General features: G+C 30.0%; 1 protein-coding gene and 1 long non-coding RNA gene across 2 annotated transcripts in view; one reads left to right on the top strand and one right to left on the bottom strand.

The window, feature by feature from the left end:
- LOC123269897 overlaps positions 1-9050 on the top strand; it is a 28196-nt gene extending 19146 nt beyond the window's left edge. The window contains exon 4 of the long non-coding RNA XR_006510496.1: positions 8773-9050. This is a non-coding gene — a long non-coding RNA (uncharacterized LOC123269897). The remainder of the gene's footprint in view (positions 1-8772) is intronic.
- LOC123269893 lies at positions 995-4892 on the bottom strand. The gene has a single exon (XM_044735792.1). It carries the CDS (start codon positions 4821-4823, stop codon positions 1035-1037), a length of 3789 nt encoding a protein of 1262 aa, XP_044591727.1. The 5' UTR covers positions 4824-4892; the 3' UTR covers positions 995-1034.
- Positions 9051-20015: the final 10965 nt, after the last annotated feature.

Here is a 20015-nt window from a genome sequence, read left to right as displayed (position 1 = left end):
CTTCTGATTACAAGCAAAAAAATTATTTTAAAAAATCATAGTGATAAATCGTTGATTCGACAAGGAATATCTTTAACATTTTCCTTTTCGCTATTATATTTATGCAAATATTTATCTGACTAGATATTTTGAACTTTTGACTAGAAAATAATACTCGATATAATTTAAGTTATCATTTATATAATTTTTGGTAGCGCATAAACTTGAAAAATATCCATCGTTAATCGTTATCGTTAACTTTTAAAAATTTATATATATTTAAAGTTCTATGTAATTGCGTTGGCGGTGTATAAGATTGTACTTTCTGTTTCGGGTTATACTGTATTCACCCTGAGTTAGTATTTTCTAAAATCTTGTCGTTAATAAATGTAATCATAATGATAATCAATAATCATTAATAATATATTTTCGATAAAAATCTTTTTTTTTGTACGTTAAATTTTTTTTTTGTTATTTAAACGGTCTAATCACTTTTATCAAGTGGATTTGTATCATTTGTGCGTCACGATTAAAATGATCAATGATTGCCTTTCTCTTAGATAAAACAAATTGTTAATTAACAAAATAACCAATTTTTTAAAATAAAATTATCATGAATTTAATAGCGGTTTGCTTTTATAAATAGGAAATTTATCATCACTTATATTATTATCATATAGCTTGTTATTTATTTACAACATCATACTACGACTAGTACATGTAACACTCATATCATAACAATAATTATCTCCAATACAAACCGCATTATAAATTTTTTCTCAATTAATTTTTTTTATAAAATTAGTTTCAATAAAAATAAAAAGAGAAAGACTAATCATGAATTATGTCTAACTAAACAAGCCCCAAGATTTCTTATAAAAATTTTATTTATATAAAAAAATATTTATCTTGCTTATTGTTATTTATAAAATAGGAACTGTTACCAATTGCTCAAATAAATTATTTTTTATATAAATAAAAACAAACATAATCATAAATGTATTTTTAACTCCCGGATATTCAATTAATGAATTAATATAAAGACAATAATTTAGTTAAGCAGGACTAAGTGTAAAGGAAGTCGTAAGGACACCGGTAACTCGCGTACGTACAGGTAGATAAATTAAAACAGGTGAGAATTTTTTTTCACCTCTGCTGTCATCACTACTGAAGCCGCAATCTTTCTCCTCAATGATAAATGGTTGCATTATTGTGCCGGTATCTGGATTTGAATTAGTATCTTGGGGTATTGCATAGCTAACAGGTACTTTGTGTTTATTCGCAAGATCGTGCAGAGTTTTGGTCAGCTCTGCGATAACATTATCCGCCGGATCACCTATTGACTTGTGATCTTTTTTAACGTGCTTCTTAATGCGATTTAAATTGGTCGTCGCTAGACCACATTGAGCACATTTGTATGCAACTTGTGGTGTCACTAAAATAGTTGCTGTAGCTGTTGTGGCACTAACTGCTCCCAAATTTAAACTTTGTTCGTCGCGATTGTTCTTAATTGGATCAAAATTTGTTTGTGCTGGAAAAACATTGCCATGTTTGTTATTTTCCTCGATCCCCCCTGAAGACTCTTGATGATCAGTGCCATCGCGTTCAACTTGATTACCTTCCAAAGACAGATTAGCTTGGTTGGCGATGATCGATAACGGGATCTGCATTCCTGTGACTTGATGACGCGCCACCAAATGATGATGTAGCATTTCTGGTTGGGTAAATCCTTGAGAACAGATTGGACATTGTAAAGGCTCTAAGTTAATGTTTTCGTTAGGTAAGTGAGATTTTTCGTGTAAAAACAAGAACGAGAGAACTGGCGTTATAAAATTGCAAAAAGAGCAACGGTAGGTTTTATTCTGATCATCACCGCTGCCCAATAATGAAGACAACACTTGTTTACCAAGAGTTGCCCCATAGTCGTTTGGCTTTAGGTGATGGGCAATATCAAATCCATTTGGGATCTTTAAACTCGGGCTTGGCTGGACAGGACGATTCATCAATGAATTTCCAGGAAATTTCTTCGCCCCGGTTGTTGAATTTTGTTGATACTGTTGTTCTAATTCGCGCCACTTGTTAACACCGACCTTACCATGATCACCTAGTAAATGGGCTTTCAACCATTTAATGCTGCGAAATCTTCTACCGCAAACAGGACAAACTTCAGTAAAGTGTGAAAAGTATCTGTGGCTCATATCTCCCAGTTGGTCATTAGATTTCAACGCCGCGAGGTCTTCGGAATTAGATGACTCAAAATTTTCAGGTTTTATCGTACTGGATGTTGCTCCTCCAACGGTGCCTTCGTCGACAATACCATGGGTATTGTGCTTATGGACGCGAAGAAAATATTTACTGCACAATTCTTTATTGCAAATGTTGCACACCACGCCACCAATTTGCGATCCGTTCTCTATTTCAATTCCATGCATTCGTTGCATGTGTGTTTTCATGAAATACTTGTTACACAATTCCTTGTTACAAATTTCGCAGTAGCTCGAAGTCGGAGTCATTGATGACAATTTCTTGTCTGCTGGAGGAGGAATGGGCGGGCCTGGCAGCTGGTTCGTCGGAGCTGGGGTTGAAATTTGAGGAACATTAGACAAATTGTTATTCGATGTCAATATTGTCGAATGACCATGATCTTCAGCGAGGTGCTGTTTCAAGGATTCAGGAGCTCGAAAGTCTTTCTCACACAGAGTGCAAAATGTTGAAAAACCAGTGAGGAAAGAGCTATCGATCATCTGCTGGGATGGAGAGAGCGATTCTTCCAAAATGTTTGTACCATGTTCCAAACTCATGTGTGTTTTCAGCGCCAACTTACTCTCGCATTCTCTGCTGCATATTCCGCAAACAATCGGTCTGTTACCAGGCTTCAAGCCATTCAATTGTAAAATCATTGTCTGTAATTTCTGAAGATTCTGGGAAATAGTGTCTGGGCGTGGTTGTTGATCGCTGTCGATTTCTTCGGTTTCCATATTACCTATCGGTGATTTAGGCTCTTCAGTATCGTGAATTTTACTTTTGTGCATTTCATAGAGACCCATTGTCTGAAACCTGATGCTACATGGCTTGCATTCGTAATCTTCGGACTTGTCAGTGGACTCTGAACCCGCCGGAGCATCGCTGACGATCAAATTGAGAGGACTTGTTTGTATCTGATGCCAGGATGCAGCAGCTCCAGGATTGTTCGGCGACTTACCATTACTTTGCATCAGAATACCGTGTCTTTTAATTTTGTGAATTCGTAAAAAGTGTTTATTGCAATATTCTTTGCAGCAAAGCTCACAGAATACGTCTGGATTGATAACACCCAATGACCTAAGCTTATCAACCGAGAAACCGCATTCTCTAAGTTGTTGACACAGCTGTGGTGACAACTGTCTCGGCGCTGGCATAAATTTGGCATCTTCTTGCTCAATACCGTAATCTTGCTTAACTAAAGCTTCAATATTACTCGGACTAGCATTGAATGATGGCATCTCTCTGCAATCATCTTCACTCAGGCCAGTAGCAGGTAACGACTGGGAGTCAGTATGATCAGAAATCTGTTCAACATGAACTTTTTGCTTGTGTTTCTTTAGCAATTCCTCATTTTTAAATCTTTTTTGGCAAATATCACAAGGAATTGTTGGAATCATTGAAACCGGACTGATTTCTGGTGTTTCTAATTTCTGTTGCTGCGACAACTGAAGCTGCGGCTGCTGTTGCTGTGGCTCGATTTTAATATTGACTGACGGAAAAAGTGAATTAGGATAGCTTAATAATCCATTATCATTCGCACCAGGTGTACTTGACGACGGTTGATCAATATAGATACCGTGTTTATTAGCTTTGTGCGTTTTTAGGAAGTACTTGTTACAAAATTCTTTGTTACAAAGCTCACAGTAAGCATCTGGGTTGAAAATTCTAATGGGCGCTGACCCGCCGACTACATTACGCGGCAGCTGTCCACTTTCGGTCATCGGAAAAGTTGGAATAGGAAGATACTGCGTTAAAGCATTGGGATAAGGTAAACACGACAATTGACCTGAAATCATTAATGAATTCTGACTGGACCACTCTGACTCCTGTATTTGGGCTTGCTGCGTTGCTCCCGTCACCCATGTGTTTGTGAAATTGTTTAAATTAAAACCCGAGGAAAGATTCACCGGATTATCAGACGATTCATCCTGCTGCTCAATTTTAACGGCGACAGGTAGCAAAGAATTTTGCGAGAGCGGGCTTTGAGTAATTGACTGCCTCGTCAAATTGTTAGTATCATGTTCACTTTCTCTATGACACAACAAAGTGTCTTTATCTTCAAACAAACTACCGCAAAGTAAGCATCGGAATTCAGTATTGAGATTTTCATCTTTAGACATTCCCTGATCACTAACAAGTGTCGTAGGCTTACCTTTATCAATGAACTCATCGTCTGATTCTCGTTCGGTGTGGCTCTCATGAGCTGCTGATGTAATTTCCCCCTCCAAGTCGTCGATCTCATCCACCAGGCCGTTGTCATCGTTGTTGTCATCATCTTCCTCGGATGCCATTTGATCGCCGGTTGTTATCAATGTTGCTGGTACGCGAACTGGTGTCGTTTGCTTACGACGCTTTTTCGGGCTACTCGAGTCTAGATTGTCCTCAGTCTGCAATCGTCGGCGAAGATCCACTTGATGATGGTGATGATGATGATGATGATGATGACGTTGGTGATGCTGATGTTGGTCATTATCATGATGAAGATTGTTATGATTATTGTGACTATGATGATTATCATCACCGCCACCACTTGAACACTCACTGTCTAGTTCGTTGGATGGCGGCATCAACATTCTCTCACGTGTCATGGTGGACGTCATAATTGGATTATCTGATGAAATCACCTACGACCGGACGGCGTCACCCACCTCCGCTTTAATTGTTTCTGGCTTTCTGTGAATAAAACGTTCAAATTTTTAAATATCAATTAATACTATGATGAAGTTACTACTTTGTCAAAATTTTATATTTATTTTCACTTTTCATGCGAATCACTCTTTACTATGGTGTAGATATTATCGGCGGGCTATATTTTCCGATTGCTAGATTAATTTTTATTTTAAGTAAATTAAATTACAGTATATCGATACTGCCATTCTAATACGTCGTATTCCACATTTAGAAAATTTTACAGCAGACGGTAAAAACAGTTCATTTTTAAAATTTATTAAATGGGATTCAACGGATGAAAATATTTATTTAAAAAGAGTTATTAAACTATTTGACCTTTAAATTTTTCATATGACTTGCATAATATTGTTGTGATTCTATTTTTCAAAAAAATTCAATGTCAAATTTTGTGGGATACGACGTATTAAAATGGCAGTATCGATATGATAAAATATGAAATTTACTATAATGCAATTAATTAAAGCGACAATATGAAAATATTAACACGCGTTTTACTGAAATCAATTGAAATAAATTAGATTATTTAAACTTTAGTATGAAATATTTAAAAATTTTTCAATAAATTAACATAGAGCAATTTTTTTTTTCAACTAAAATTGATTCAAATTATGATAATGTTTTTTTAAATCACAAAAAATATTTTATTGATAACAAAGAATTTCTTTTATTAATATTTTTTTTTTTTTGTTAACTTTTTGTTTTTCAATATTTACAGAAAAGCTACGATAATTTAATATAAATTTATATTTAAAATACAATATGATGACGATCATAAAATTTTTAAAAATTTCCTCATGATCTAGCGATGGCATGCACCCATAGTGAAATTAAATAAAAAATTTCAACATTGTAGATTGTTATGTTTTATAATTTATCATTCTTATTGTTATTTATTAATTTTTTTAATTAATTATACTGCTGATAAGTGTAAACTTAATAATTATGGCGTATTGATTGATTTATACGAGACATAATTTAATTCAGTTTGTAAGTATAAGTAAAGCTGTAAAAGATGAAAACGAGTATAACCCACATGCCAATATCAATTTGGAATGTTATAATGATTCCGGATGATCGGAAAATCTTTGATGGTGCTACTAGTAGGGAGCTGGTTATTTGCTATCGTATGGTACTGCATAGGATGATGGATAAATGAAAAAGGGGCAAGTTACTATCAAAGTAGGGGGTAAAGAAAAGAAAAACTCGAGTTGTCAGGAGAGTTCAAATGCTGGAGACCCTTCATTTAATGTGTAGAATTCGATGGGCATGCGGTGGAGAATTAGGGGGCAGTGTACGGGGATCCACATGAGTCATGTGTACGCCCTCGCCTTTTTGGGGATAAATTTCGAAAACTAGAGGATTTTATATATCCGAGCTCATAGGAAATGCTTTTCTAAATTCTATACCTATTTTGTTTCCCTCATCGCGCCTATTAAATTATCGAATGAGGGGAAGTTTAAATACCAAATGTTTTGTTAGAAATATCAGCTGGCCTTCAATCATTTTTTTCGATTTTAAATTTAATGGATTAACATCTACTTCTATTTTCATTTTATTTTTCCCTTTCTGAACTTGAGTCTGAGACAAAATAAATTTAATTTTGTAAGCAAAGGATCCTTGAGATTAATTTATGATGGTTCAATTACATGTTGGTGAAAAAATTTATTGACATTAATTAATTAATAATTATCAGGCCTATGATTAAATTGATTGATTCATTGTTGAGTAATTTTCAAAGTGGAATTTTTTTGAGGCGATGGGAAAAAAACTACTTAATTCTAGGTAAATATTTTTGATCAAATAAAATTATTTTGAGAAAAATGAATTTATTGATTCAAGAATTGTTTCAAGAAAAGAAAAATACTAAAATAACATTTTATACTGTAACAGGGCGCTTAATATGAAGAAACTTGAAAAATTGCAGTTTTAGATTATTATTTTTATATATTCTGTATAATAATTCAATTTAAAAAACAAATTTTTTTCCCTAAACCTATTAACAAAAAGTTTTTAATTAAAGTGAAAAATTTTTTAACCACACAGAAAAAAAAATGTTCTTGAATCAAGTATATAATTTTGAAGAACTTAATATTCTTGATTAAAGGAAATTTTACTTGATTCAAGAATTTTTCGTCTTGATTCAAGACAATTACCCTCTTCAAAATTATATTCTTGGTTCAAGAATTTTTCTCTTGAATCAAGTTAATTTTTTTTCAATACAATAATATCATTTTGGAGAGAATATCATTACATTGTTTTCAATCAAGATAAAAAATTATTTAATCAAGTAAAGTTTCTTGATTTTTAAGAACTTTTTTATCGTTATTTTCGAATTTTATTTTCTTGAATTAATTTTAACTGATTAATCTCTAAGCAAAAGCAAAAATTTGAAGAAAATGTTTTTCTTAAATCAATACGGAAAAAAATTGTTGGAAAAATTACAATTGTAACATCGTATTCCAGGACCAGACTTTCAATATCTTCACTTTGATAATTTCACATTTTTAAATTTACGATGTTACATCGTATTCGGATATTTACTATTTTAACAGGTATTCTTACGATGTAACATCGTAAATTTTTAATTGTAAAATTATCAAAGTGAAGATATTAAAAGTCTAGTCCTAGACTCCAAAGTTACAATTTTAATTTTTCATACAATTTTTTTTCTTCAATGAAGTAACTGTCTATAATTGTTAAGAAAATAATATTTACAGTATTACAATGTACTCGCGATGAATTTATTACGCGAAACACTGCATTCTGTTCTTACAACTGCGGATTCACCACAACGCACGTTTCCTCTTATTACCCTCTAGCTAGAAAAAATAAAATAGCACTGTCACTTCCTCACACGAGGATTCAGTAAGTGAAAGCAAGAGAGGGGAGGGGGTTCTCGACATGACCCCCTGCGACATTAAGCACCCTGCTGTCACCACAATTAGATGATATGTTTTACCTACGGCTCTTGTCTTTACGTCACTTCAAAAACTACAACACCGTTAACTGAATTTATACCCAAATATTAAATAACATTTTTCACTTTTCATTTTTCTTTGTTTATCATTAGTTTTAAGTTGTTTCATTTTATTTTTAACCACAAAAAAACCCGAAAGTTTTCAAATTTGTATTATCGAATTCGAAATTAAATTATTGTTATTTATTAAAACAATTTTTTATGATAATTAATTTCTAATAAATTTATAAAATTCAAGTCTAAAACTCTAAATTACAAAATTTAATCATAGTACGATCAATATTATGTATTTAATTAATTAAGAATTTACTTGATAGCATCACTTTCCTTAATTTGATTAACACACTACCAGCCCGGCGTCAATTAAATTTCTAATAATTGTTTTTCCCCTAGTCAATTTAAAATTGAAATTTTGAATTACTTTGTTTTTGTTATTTATTAAGAACTACTAAAAAAGTAATAATAATTTTCTAAAATTGGAAGTCAATAAACTGTTAATAATTCACTCACAAATTTTTATAATTAATTATTTAATAAGCAAGTAAATAATCACTCAAAAATTTTTATTTATAAAAAAATCAATTAATCACAGAATTAGAAATCAATAAATTGGTTAAATAAAAAAATTTGAATAAAATAAAAGAACAATTCTTACTGTCAATAAAAAAATTCGATTCAATAATTAATATAAATTTTTCTCAACAGCATTTTATAAATAAAATAAATCATCTCCAATTACAATAAACACCAATTACAAATTCACAAAGTATAAAATAATTAATGTCATTGTATTTGCGTCCCACCATACCATAAAAATACAAATATCACCGATGACATTATTACCAAACAAATGTCATAACTGAACTACCGGTAAATTTCAGCACATTTTAAATTTGGAAGAGATCCGCGCTCGACGGCAACATGTTAGATGCTGTCATAAGGTTAAGGGCGTTATTGGCACGTGGTACGGTTTTTGAGATGATCACTATATAACTGGAGGGGGCATTGATCAGTCGGCGAAGGACAGAACATGAAGAAATGAGGAAAACAGGAATGAGGAAAGAAAATGCCTGGGGAAAAAAATTTTTTTATATCACTATTTTCCTGATATACTGAATTGGACAATTCGTAATGTAAGTTTCGGAGATCCTAAATTTATGGAATCTCAATAAAAATAAAATTAATAAAAAAGTATATTATGCACAATCCAATTTAATTAAACAAAATGATTTTATCTATTAAATTGTAATAGTGATATATATATATATATATATATACATATATGATAGATGATATGAAATGAAAATGGAATTGATTAGTTATCTTACGATGAAGGAAGAGACTTCGACGTCTTCTTGAAGTATTTTAAATAAAATATTATCGAAACCACCAGCACAGAATCGCCACAAGATTTCTATAAAATAAATTTATGAATTGTAGCACGTCACTATACCTACTGCAACTAGCTCTTCATGATTGTGTTGCTGATCTGTCACAAGATTATTCCTCCCTTATACTATATAGCAAGTTTGATCGGTTACCCTCTCCCCTCTATGTTGATCTCCGCATTCTCGGGTTTATATTTAACCATTATCGATCTATCCCAATGTTATTAATACACATATATAATTGTATATGATAGTGCTATTCAATAAAATCGCTGTTTTTTTTTTTTTTTTCTTTATTAATATAACGATTGATGGCTATTAATATTTTATTTTAGATAGGTTTGTTATTCAATTAGCCAATAAAAGCAACTAATTTAAGTTTCAGAGATTTATTCTTTATTGAAAAATTAAATGTGACACCTTCAATGTTATCGCTTTTCCACGACGTCACTGCTAATAAAAAGAAGCTATTCTTTACCAAAATTTCTAGAAATGTGTTTTAAAATTACAAAGATTTTCTTAAAATTACAATAAAATTTGCTAATTCTATCGATAATTTTGTAAGTTCGATTTACTAGAGTTTGATTTTTTTAATTTTCCGCTTTGAAAATTAATAATTTTCAAAAGTTTACAATTATTGATTTCGGTCCGATTTTGAGAATGTGAGTTTTCATCAGTACTCTACGTTTTGAAATCCTAGCCCCGTTTCGACTATTCCCGTTTAATTCCATCAAGCAAATCAAACTTGAATGACGCGCTTAAAAGTAATGGCCATTTGAAAATACGTATTTTTGAGTTCTTTGCGCTCAAAAATATGTGGGAAATTTAAGGGATGGCTTTCAGGATCAACCGATAGCCAGATTTTTTTATAAAATCCGGATTTTAACGTGTTTTCGTCTTGTAATCTTATCAATATATTATTAAATATAAAATAAACTGATTTTTTAACCACATTTGTACAACGAATTATAAATTAAATAAACAGATTTTTAATTTACAAGACAATATAGTACTATTACTATGCATAAATTGTTAATTTTTAACTTCCCGCTAAGAAAATCGAAGATTTTCAAAAATCGGGAAGTTATTGTTTTCACCCCGTTTTACGAAAATCGAGTTTTCATCGAATCTCGACGTTTCGAGGTCCTAGGAAGCTTCCCTGACTATTCCCGCGATGGTGTCTGTATGTCTATATATATATATATATATATATATGTGTGTGGATGTATGTAAACCTCTCATAACTTTTGAACGGCTTGACCGATTTGATCGCGGTTGGTGCCATTCGAAAGGGTTTCACTAAACCTAAATTTTGAATATACTTTGGAACGATTCAGACTGGTAGATTTCGAGAAATCCCAAAAAAACTACAAAAAAAAATTTTTTCAAATGTGATTTTTTTGGAATAACTTTTAAACGGCTTTACCGATTAATTCCAAAAACTAATCAGCTCTTAACATAAAAAAACCACGTCAATCGCCGCCAGTCCGGTCAAAATCGATTGATTCGTTCGTGAGTTATCGTTAACGAAAGAAAACCGAAAAAAGAGTTTTTGCGGAATTATTCCGAAATTTTACGTTGTGTCAATTTAAACTTGAAGATTCTTCATGATGCTCAAAAGACTGCGTTAAATGCCACCAACCGTGTGAAAATCGGTTCATTCATTCAAAAGTTATTGCGATTTGAAAATTCAAAAAATAGTGTTTTATCTAACTCCTATCAACTTTTTGAGCTCGAAGAGCTCAAAAGCGTACAAAATCTATTTTTTGAGCTCGGAGAGCTCAAAATAACACACAAATTGTATTTATGAGCTCGAAGAGCTCAAAAACATCATAAGTGCAATTTCAAGCGTTTAGGTATAGAATTGGCGGGAAGTTGCAGGGATGGCCTTCAGGGTCAACCGGGTTTTCCTAATTTCTTTTGTAGATTCGATATTTAATTTTAATATATGATTGTATACTGAAATGTTACTAAATTAAGAAAATTTTTTTAGTCTGTTGATTGGCTGTCTCTAAAGTAATATTAGATGGCAACTGTTGTTTGGTAACTGGTGCTATGGTAAATATTGCCATGGTAACTGCATTGCTAAGCAATTAATGACTCAATATAATTGTGTTGAGTGTGTAAGTAATTTATTTAAATTTTATATAAGTTAATGTTGTCATTTTTAAAGTTATTGTACATTGATAGAAGGATTTATTTGTATCAAAAAATATTTGTTAATAGTTAACAAATCATTTATTAGAGACCACTTTTTAGTATTTAACAAACATTTCTTAGTATTTAAAAAGACTTGTTTGTATTTAATAAATCTGATATTTATTTATTAAATATTAATAAATCTTTTTAAATACTAAGAAATATTTGTTAAGGGCTAAAAAGTGGTCTCTAATAAATGATTTGTTAAATATTAACAAATATTTTTAACTACAAACAAATCCTTCTATCAGTGTACGGATTTTTATAATTTTTCGTGTTTGTATTAAATAATAGTAAGATAATAAATGATCTCACTGAAAATTTCAAGAAATTTTAATGATATTGGTGATAAACGAAAAAAATATCCACTAAAAAGAAGTAAAACCTATAATTTTTAAATTAACTATAACTACTGATAATTAAATTTATTTTAAATGTAAACGTTTTTAATTGTCTGGTAAAATGTTAAAATTTTTTATTGCCACTACCCGAGAATTTTTTAATGCTTTTTACAATTATCGATATTTACTATTAAAATTTTATAGAATAAATTAAATTTTTGTAATTCTTGAAAAAAACTTTTTTTATTAAAAAAAAAAAAATACGAAACTTTTATTTAAGATTTTTAAATTTTAAATTAAAATTAAAAGAAAACATTTTTTTGAAATATTCTGTATTTTTTTTTATTAAAATCAAACATTAAAAAAAATAATTCATTTTTTCATTTGTGCTTCATAGTCCGGTGGGTAACTAACATGCTAACTATTTTCCCTCTATAATTTGCAATGAATATATTTAGCTAAATCAAAAACGCAGCAGTGAAAGTAGAAAGTATTGACACTAGAAATTTAGGTATATAGTATTGTGACGTAATAGGAACTTTCTACTTCTACTATAGTATAATTACAATAGGGTTGAACGTTGAATAATCATAGGGGTTAAGAAAAAACCACATGTCTCTTTACTTTCACTTTCTCTGTAAACCACAAATGTGACACAATATATATTATAAATATGTGGATACGCATCAAATACTATACAAATGGTATATTTGACGGATTTTGAAACTATTATAAATATACCCGTATGGTTAAATTCTATTCTAGAATTGCGGAAAGCTAGCGTGAGAGGGTGTATGTAAGTCTGTTATGTAGATTCGTTGAAATAATCGATGAGGGTTAGAAAAAGGGTAAGATTGTCAGCATCACGGAAACTTTCATGACCATTGAGGTAACAGTTCTCTACGGGGCGTCCACTTGCATCTATACATGAATTCTGAACCAGTAAAAAGATCAAGAAATTCATTCTCTGCTCAGGATTGTCAGCTTGGGAGAGATAAGAGTTAAAGTAAGTATTTTTAGAGTAAATGATTGTTAATTAAAAAACAAATTGCGACTCTAACAATATATTAAACAATACATTTTTTCTTCTCTGATCTATTTAGAGACTGCCGAATATGAGGGTGAATAACAATATAAACAATAATTGTCAACCAGTTAGTTTCAATCAGGGAATTTGTTACTTTATTCTATTTTTAGTTATAATTTTATTTATATCTTCAAAGTTTCTTTTTATTAATCATAATAAATTGATATGTATTTATGGAAAAAAACAAATAAATATGTGATAATATTACGAAATTTCTTACGGAGATAAACCATAAGAATTTTTTTATGTCAAATTACACATAAAAAAAAACTATATTTTTTACACACCGATATAAGAGCAGCTTCAAAAAAAAAATTTTTAAAATTGAAGTTTGCCGATTTTTGCTCAGGATAACTAGTTTTTATTTTCAATAAAGAAGTGCTTACAAATAACTCCAAATAGATTAATCAATCAACAATTAACGTTAAACGAATGGTTTAATCAAGGAAACTGTAAAAAATTTCTAAGTTAAGAATTTTTTTGGCTCACTCAAAATAAAGAAATTCTTCAAAATGATGTTCTCAGTTCCAGAGTTTTTCTCTTTTATCAAGTTAATTTTGTTTTAGCGCAATTGTTACATTATCCATTACACATAGAAATTTTTTAAGTATTAGTTCATTTGGTGTCAGAAACAATTCCTTAAAATAAATGAATCAAAAAATAATTTTGACTAAGAGTTATATGATTTTTAAAGAGTTATAAGATATTTCAAACATTATTTTAATTGTTTCGATTTTAGTAACTTGGCTGAATAATCTATAAAATATATCATGGTAATAGTTTCTATACACGAAAAAATTGTTGATAAATTACAATTGTCACATCGTAATCCAGGACCATATTTTCAATCTCTTCACTTTGATAATTTTAAATTATAAATTTTACGATATTGCATCGTAAAAATTCGTATATTGGCTACTTTTATACGCATTTTTATGATGTAAAAAATATTGATAGTCTGGTCCTGGATTATGATGTAACAATTGTAATTTTCTTTCAATTTTTTTCCGTGCACAATTATATTAATCTTTCATATATTAGCGTAAAAATAAATTTTTCGATGGATGAAATAAAAAAAGTATTAATATATACGCAATAACAAATATGTAAGTATTTTTATTCTATGAAATTTAAAAAAATTAAAATCATAAAATTAATAATGAAATTAAGTGACATGTAACATATCACGCAAGGTTTAATATTAGAGATATTATTCATAAAAATCTAGAAACTTTGAAGAAAAAAAGTTTTTTTTTTATCGTGATAAAAGTTTTATACTGCAGCGAAAAAACATAGCCCATAATATAATCATCTGTTATTACGTGAAAAAATTTTTCATTAGAATGATATTTCAAGAGGTTAATAAACTCTTGAACTTTATGTTAAATTAAGTTGAATACAGTTATCTTTTTAATCAAAATATTGTGTGTATCGTGTATTTCGGTCAAACAATCACTTATGTTCGCTACTGTATCGTAGTTAAAAAGTTTTTAAAATCGATTTTACGTTGTAAATCTGACGAGACTCTCAATTTTTAATCCATCGATCCGCTCTACAATTTGTAAATACCTTGTTTGTATATTTTCTTATCATACTTTTTTTATTTGTCATAAATTAGTGATTCAATGAACGGTATACTAAAAATCGATAATGAGAAACGAGTGAGTGACGTCTCGTTATGTTCATAAAATACAAATGATGTCTGTGCTTTAAATGTAACGCAATTATCTTGTCGAAAGTTGTTACGATAGTCGTGAACTTCAAATCTTTATAAATTATTCTGGATGAATTATGCAGTTATTGATAAAAACTATTCAGAAAAACAATTATAAATGATTTTTGCATAAATTTTTGAACAATTATATTCATACAAAAAAAAAAGTTTGCTTGAATTGAGAAAATTTTAAGGGAGATTGAAGTTGTTTTGGAGCAAAAATTAATTTCCTGTAAAAATTGAAAATAAAAGTCCGTGTAACAGGGAATAATTGAATTAAGTGTGACCGCCCCCATAAAAAATAACTACATAGCTTGGAGTAATGAATAAATTTGTAACGATTTGTCAGCAATTATTTCGAACAAGATCGAATGTCACGATTTGGTGGTGTGAACACTTGAACTGTGATAGTATCGGGTTGAATCCTAAAGTATTGTGACTACTGTTGAGTAGCAGGCGGATCGTCATATTGTCACGCGACCTTTTATTACTTCACACACATAACCTCACGCCATGCCGATAATCTCTATATCACGCAAATGAACATCAGATCTTTAACTTTGAGTAAGCCATGGTTGTACCTGTCTGGCTACCCTGCTACCACACTGAAAAAAATAATCGGTAGAGGCTACCGATTGGTAATCGGTAGAGGTTACCGATTGGTAATCGGTAGAGGTTACCGATTTTTTTTCGGTAATGGCTACCGATTTTTTCGGTAGAGGCTATCATTTGCGAATCGGTTGAGAGAACCGATTTTTTCGGTTGAGACAACCGATTTTTTTTTTGGGGATATTATTATTATGGTTATTATTATTGTTGTTTTAACTATTATTACCTGCTACATGAAAATCGTGTAGCTGCTACATAATATTTTTATGTGGCTGTCACAGGATTTTCCTGTTGCTGTAACATGAAAATCATGTGGCTGCCAGAGGAAACTCTTGGGACAGCCACATGTAAAAATCATGTAGCTGCCACAGGAATGTATTATGTGGCAGCCCCAATTTTTTTTCCGTGTACTCAAGTTCATCTCTACTCACAAATTTATGGCCAATAGAGCAGGAAAAATTTCAAATAGAATAATTATTTAAAGTTTAAATTAAAAGACTCTTCGAAAATTATTGTTATTATTTAATAATACTGAAGTTATCCGTCAGCTGTCAATTTTAAAAATTTTTATAACAAATCAATTATAATAAAAAAATGCTGCTAAAAATTTTCACTTGTAATTTTTATTAATTTTCACATGTGAAATGTTTTAATTAAATTTTTTTAATGCCAACAATTACTAATTTAAATTTGTAACTGTGTTCTTTTTTCTTTCCCCAAAAATAAAATCAGTTGTCTCAACCGAAAAAATCGGTTCTCTCAACCGATTCGCAAATGATAGCCTCCACCGAAAAAATCGGTAGCTGCTACCGAAAAATCGGATACCTCTACCAAAAAATCGATAGCTGCTACAGAAAAAATCGGTAGCCTCTACCGAAAAAAAATCGGTAACCTCTACCGACTACCAATCGGTAGCCTCTACCGATTATTTTTTTCATTGCATCTGCCCGTTATTTATTTACCTTATTTTTCCTTATTTATTCAATTTTAATATTTTTCATTCTCACACGATAAAGTCCATCAGATTATTCATATCTGTCCATCATTTTATGTTTGATTGTATCTCATGTTTATTTAAAAACCAATTTTTAATTATTTATTGATAAACAATAACAATAATTGTTTATTGCTATAAATTTTATTATTTATTGGCTGAAAGGTCGCCTTACAAAAAGTTTCCAAAAAATGATTAAAATAAAATTTTACAAAGTTTGTTGCTGCAAAATTGACTAAAAATTTATTTCTTTAGTTAAAAAGATGGTAATTGTTTAGTTATACAGCCACCTGTTTTTTTTATTTATTTTTTTTTTTATTTTTTTTTTTTAAAGAAAAAATAAAAAAAAACATTTCATTTTTTTGAATAATCCTACTTTACAGCGAATTTATTTATATAATTTACTAATTCATTTATTAATGCAATATGCCGAGGCATAATCCAAATGACAAAAATATTCAATTAAAACAGTTACAAATGTTAATTTACGATAATGATCATGGAAATTTGTCAAAATACATTTTTATAAATTAATTTTAAAGCTCTTGATGTTAACAAACGTTTTAAATATGTAAATTTTTCACAATTAAAAAATCTAATCTAATACCTTTAAACGAGCAATTCTTATATATATATATATATATATATATATATATATATATATATATATATATACTAGCTTTTACTCGCTCGCTCCGCTGGGCGCTTTATAGAATTGCATTTTTAGATCTAGACTTGAAATTTAATTAGAGTATTGTTTTGACTTACAGATTCCAAATTCCATCGAATTGGCACGTACCTTTTATCCATGTTATTATTTTAGCTAATATACATTCATTGTAACTTTTAATGTGTGCGGATATCCATTTTTTCCGTAAAAAAATAAAAATTATTTTTAAAAACAACTGAAGATTTGTTCTATTTACTTTTAACACAATTAAAAAAAAGGATTTACTATACTTGGATCCTCAAAAAAAAGCATTTCTTTAAGTACCCCGTTATCCCTCCCACCTTACTTTGCCTAAAAATTTATTTTTACTGATACAATAATATTTCCAAAATTAACTAATTAAATTTTCTTGGAAAGTACAAAAAAAATTCAACTTTCCTCAGCGTTAAATGGCAAGTCCTTTCGATTGAACGAACGACCTAAGGGTCACAGGGACGAGAAAATAAAAAGATCGGTGGGGAAAACTAAGGAAACGCTTCCTCTCATATGTGGCACTAGAGCCTGGGGAGTAGATGAAGAACCAGAAGAACTCCCTTGCCCCCTGCCCCCTTCTCACCCCTAAGCTAACTTTGTTCCCGAAAGTATATACATAGAAAAGATGTGTGTGAAATTTAAGTTAGAGGCCTATTGATCCAGCATAGTAGTTCAGTGGCCGGCACACGCGCATAAGTCTTTCCGTAAACAAGACGAATATCATCGCGCCTAGTGTGTAGTCCTCAAAATCCGTTTCCTTGGCCCGCGTACACCCCCATGACCAAACACACATACTTCCATCACTTTTCTCGCTATCTCATACCTCCGACTCGGGTTAACGCAATATTCTTCCTCCACCCGCGCACGAGCTTTATTTTTGCTTAAACTTTTTTTATTTCAAAATTTATGTTTAATCACATTGCTGTGTATCCCGTTACTAAATTTTTTAAATTAATATTTCACGCATGTTTATGAAGTAATTTTAATAAAAAATATTCATAAATGATGTTAGAAAAATATTTATTTATCTTAAAAATATACGGACATCGATACTGAATTTAACAGCGGGTTATAAATTTTATAAAAAAAGCTCGGGATAAAATTGCGAGAAATAAAAAAAAAATAAATTGAAGATCATCAGCCACGCCCTTTGAACGCGAGAGTACACATTTCCCTGGGGATCTGAATTTTATTTTGCGGCAGTTATTTACTAAAGACGCTTCATTCGAGTCTATTTGATTGCATTGAATTGAGTAAGTAATAATAATAATAGTGGTTGGAGAAATTTAATAAATATAAAAATTTCGACCACTAATGATGAAGGAATTCTTGATTATTTTAAAATTGCTAAATTGATGTAATTTAAAAATTATTTGTCGTTGATTAAAATTACTTCGTTTTTTTTGTCTCGTAAAGCTGATGAGTACTTTGGTATTAATTCAAGTTATTGAATATACTTGTCAAGAAACTAAGTGTATTAGTAAAATATGAACGAATTCACTAATGAGATTCATTAATTTCAATAAATTATTAAGAGCTCAACTATTTTGAGTAAAAAAGAATACTTGAAAAAATTAACTATAATTTTTGCGAAACTCCGAACTTTTTCTCTCTAACTAATAAAGATTTTTTATTTGATCTGCTCAAAATTTGACAGGTAAAATTTGTTATTATTCAATACTGTCATTTTTTAATTACCAAAATCAATTAATACATTAACTAACCCTCTAGCTATAAAATGTATACTGCACGCTGATGAAAAAATTAACTTGACTGAAGAGTGAAACCTTTGAGCCAAGAACACTATTTTAAAGAGACCTTGAATAAATTAAGCTAAGAAATCCTTCTTGGATTAAATTTTACATAATTCAAAAATTTTCCTTCCTGGTTCAAAATTCTTGTACTTTAATCAAGCTAATTTTTTATAAGCGTATTATCTAAATTATTTGACTTAAAATTGTTATACAATATTTCTGTTCATACAATCTATTCTGTAATACTTCAATAATTCCTAGCACTGAATACGATTTTAAATAAGCCACTGAATAATAAAATAGTATCATAAATTTATAAAGCTATATATCACCGAAAAATGCTTCGTTGAAAAATAAATACATAAATCGGTTCGATTCTTTCTGTAATCGGATAGTAAAATTACTGGATATTGAAGAAAATTATGGGGTAGTTAAATGTTATTTCGTGATAATGACAATGATTGATTATTAATGATGTAAACAAAAGTCAAACAGGTGTTATAGGGTGGATATATCGGTATATATATATATATATATATGTGTATAACGGTATGGCAATCTGGTGGCAAGCCAATTTGCATCGTCGAATGGAAGGGTGAATATAATAGGCGAAGAAGAAGAAATGGTAAACGTGATCTGCGCAACAGCATGCTAGACAGATGAAACCACGTGTATTATGTTATGTAATGTTTTCGCATGCAAAGGAGCTCCCTGTCGGCATTTCGCTTATTTAAGTTCCTTCGACCGCTCTTGTACTTGTTGCAAGTGAATATCGTGTTAATTTACTCACATATTTAGTAAATGTTTGTATAAATTTTTTTTTTTCATTTTTTTTAAATTAATTTACTATCTGTTAATTTCATTATATTATTTTTTTAAACTGAAGAACTGAATTAATTGCGCAAAATTTTAAAAATAAATTCACCACTTGTTATTTGATTACCTATGATTAATCTTTTCGCAAAAAATTCAATAACTTTACAGAAATATTATTTATAGTTATGCACACATTTTTTATGCTATTAGACAGCAGCATTAGAAAATTCAATCGTGAAAAAGCCAATAACTAATTAATTTTTTATCAAAAACTAATAAAACTGTTTATAGTAAGTCGTTCATTTTTCACTTCACTTCTTATACATAATAAAAAGAAAAAAAAAACACTTAAGAAAAACAACTTCATAAAATATTTTACTAAACACGTGTGAGTAAATTAACACAATTTTGTTTTCTTATTTTTGGTACTCACGTGAATTTTTTTCTTTGATTAAAATTATGAAAAAAAAAAAAATTTTTAAATAAAAATAAAACTTAGTTTAAATATTGACCTTTTCT

This window comes from Cotesia glomerata, linkage group LG7 (assembly GCF_020080835.1).
Source record: "Cotesia glomerata isolate CgM1 linkage group LG7, MPM_Cglom_v2.3, whole genome shotgun sequence".
In the NCBI taxonomy this organism is placed as follows: Eukaryota; Metazoa; Arthropoda; class Insecta; order Hymenoptera; family Braconidae; genus Cotesia; species Cotesia glomerata.
This window is presented reverse-complemented; position numbering and strand designations above follow the sequence as displayed.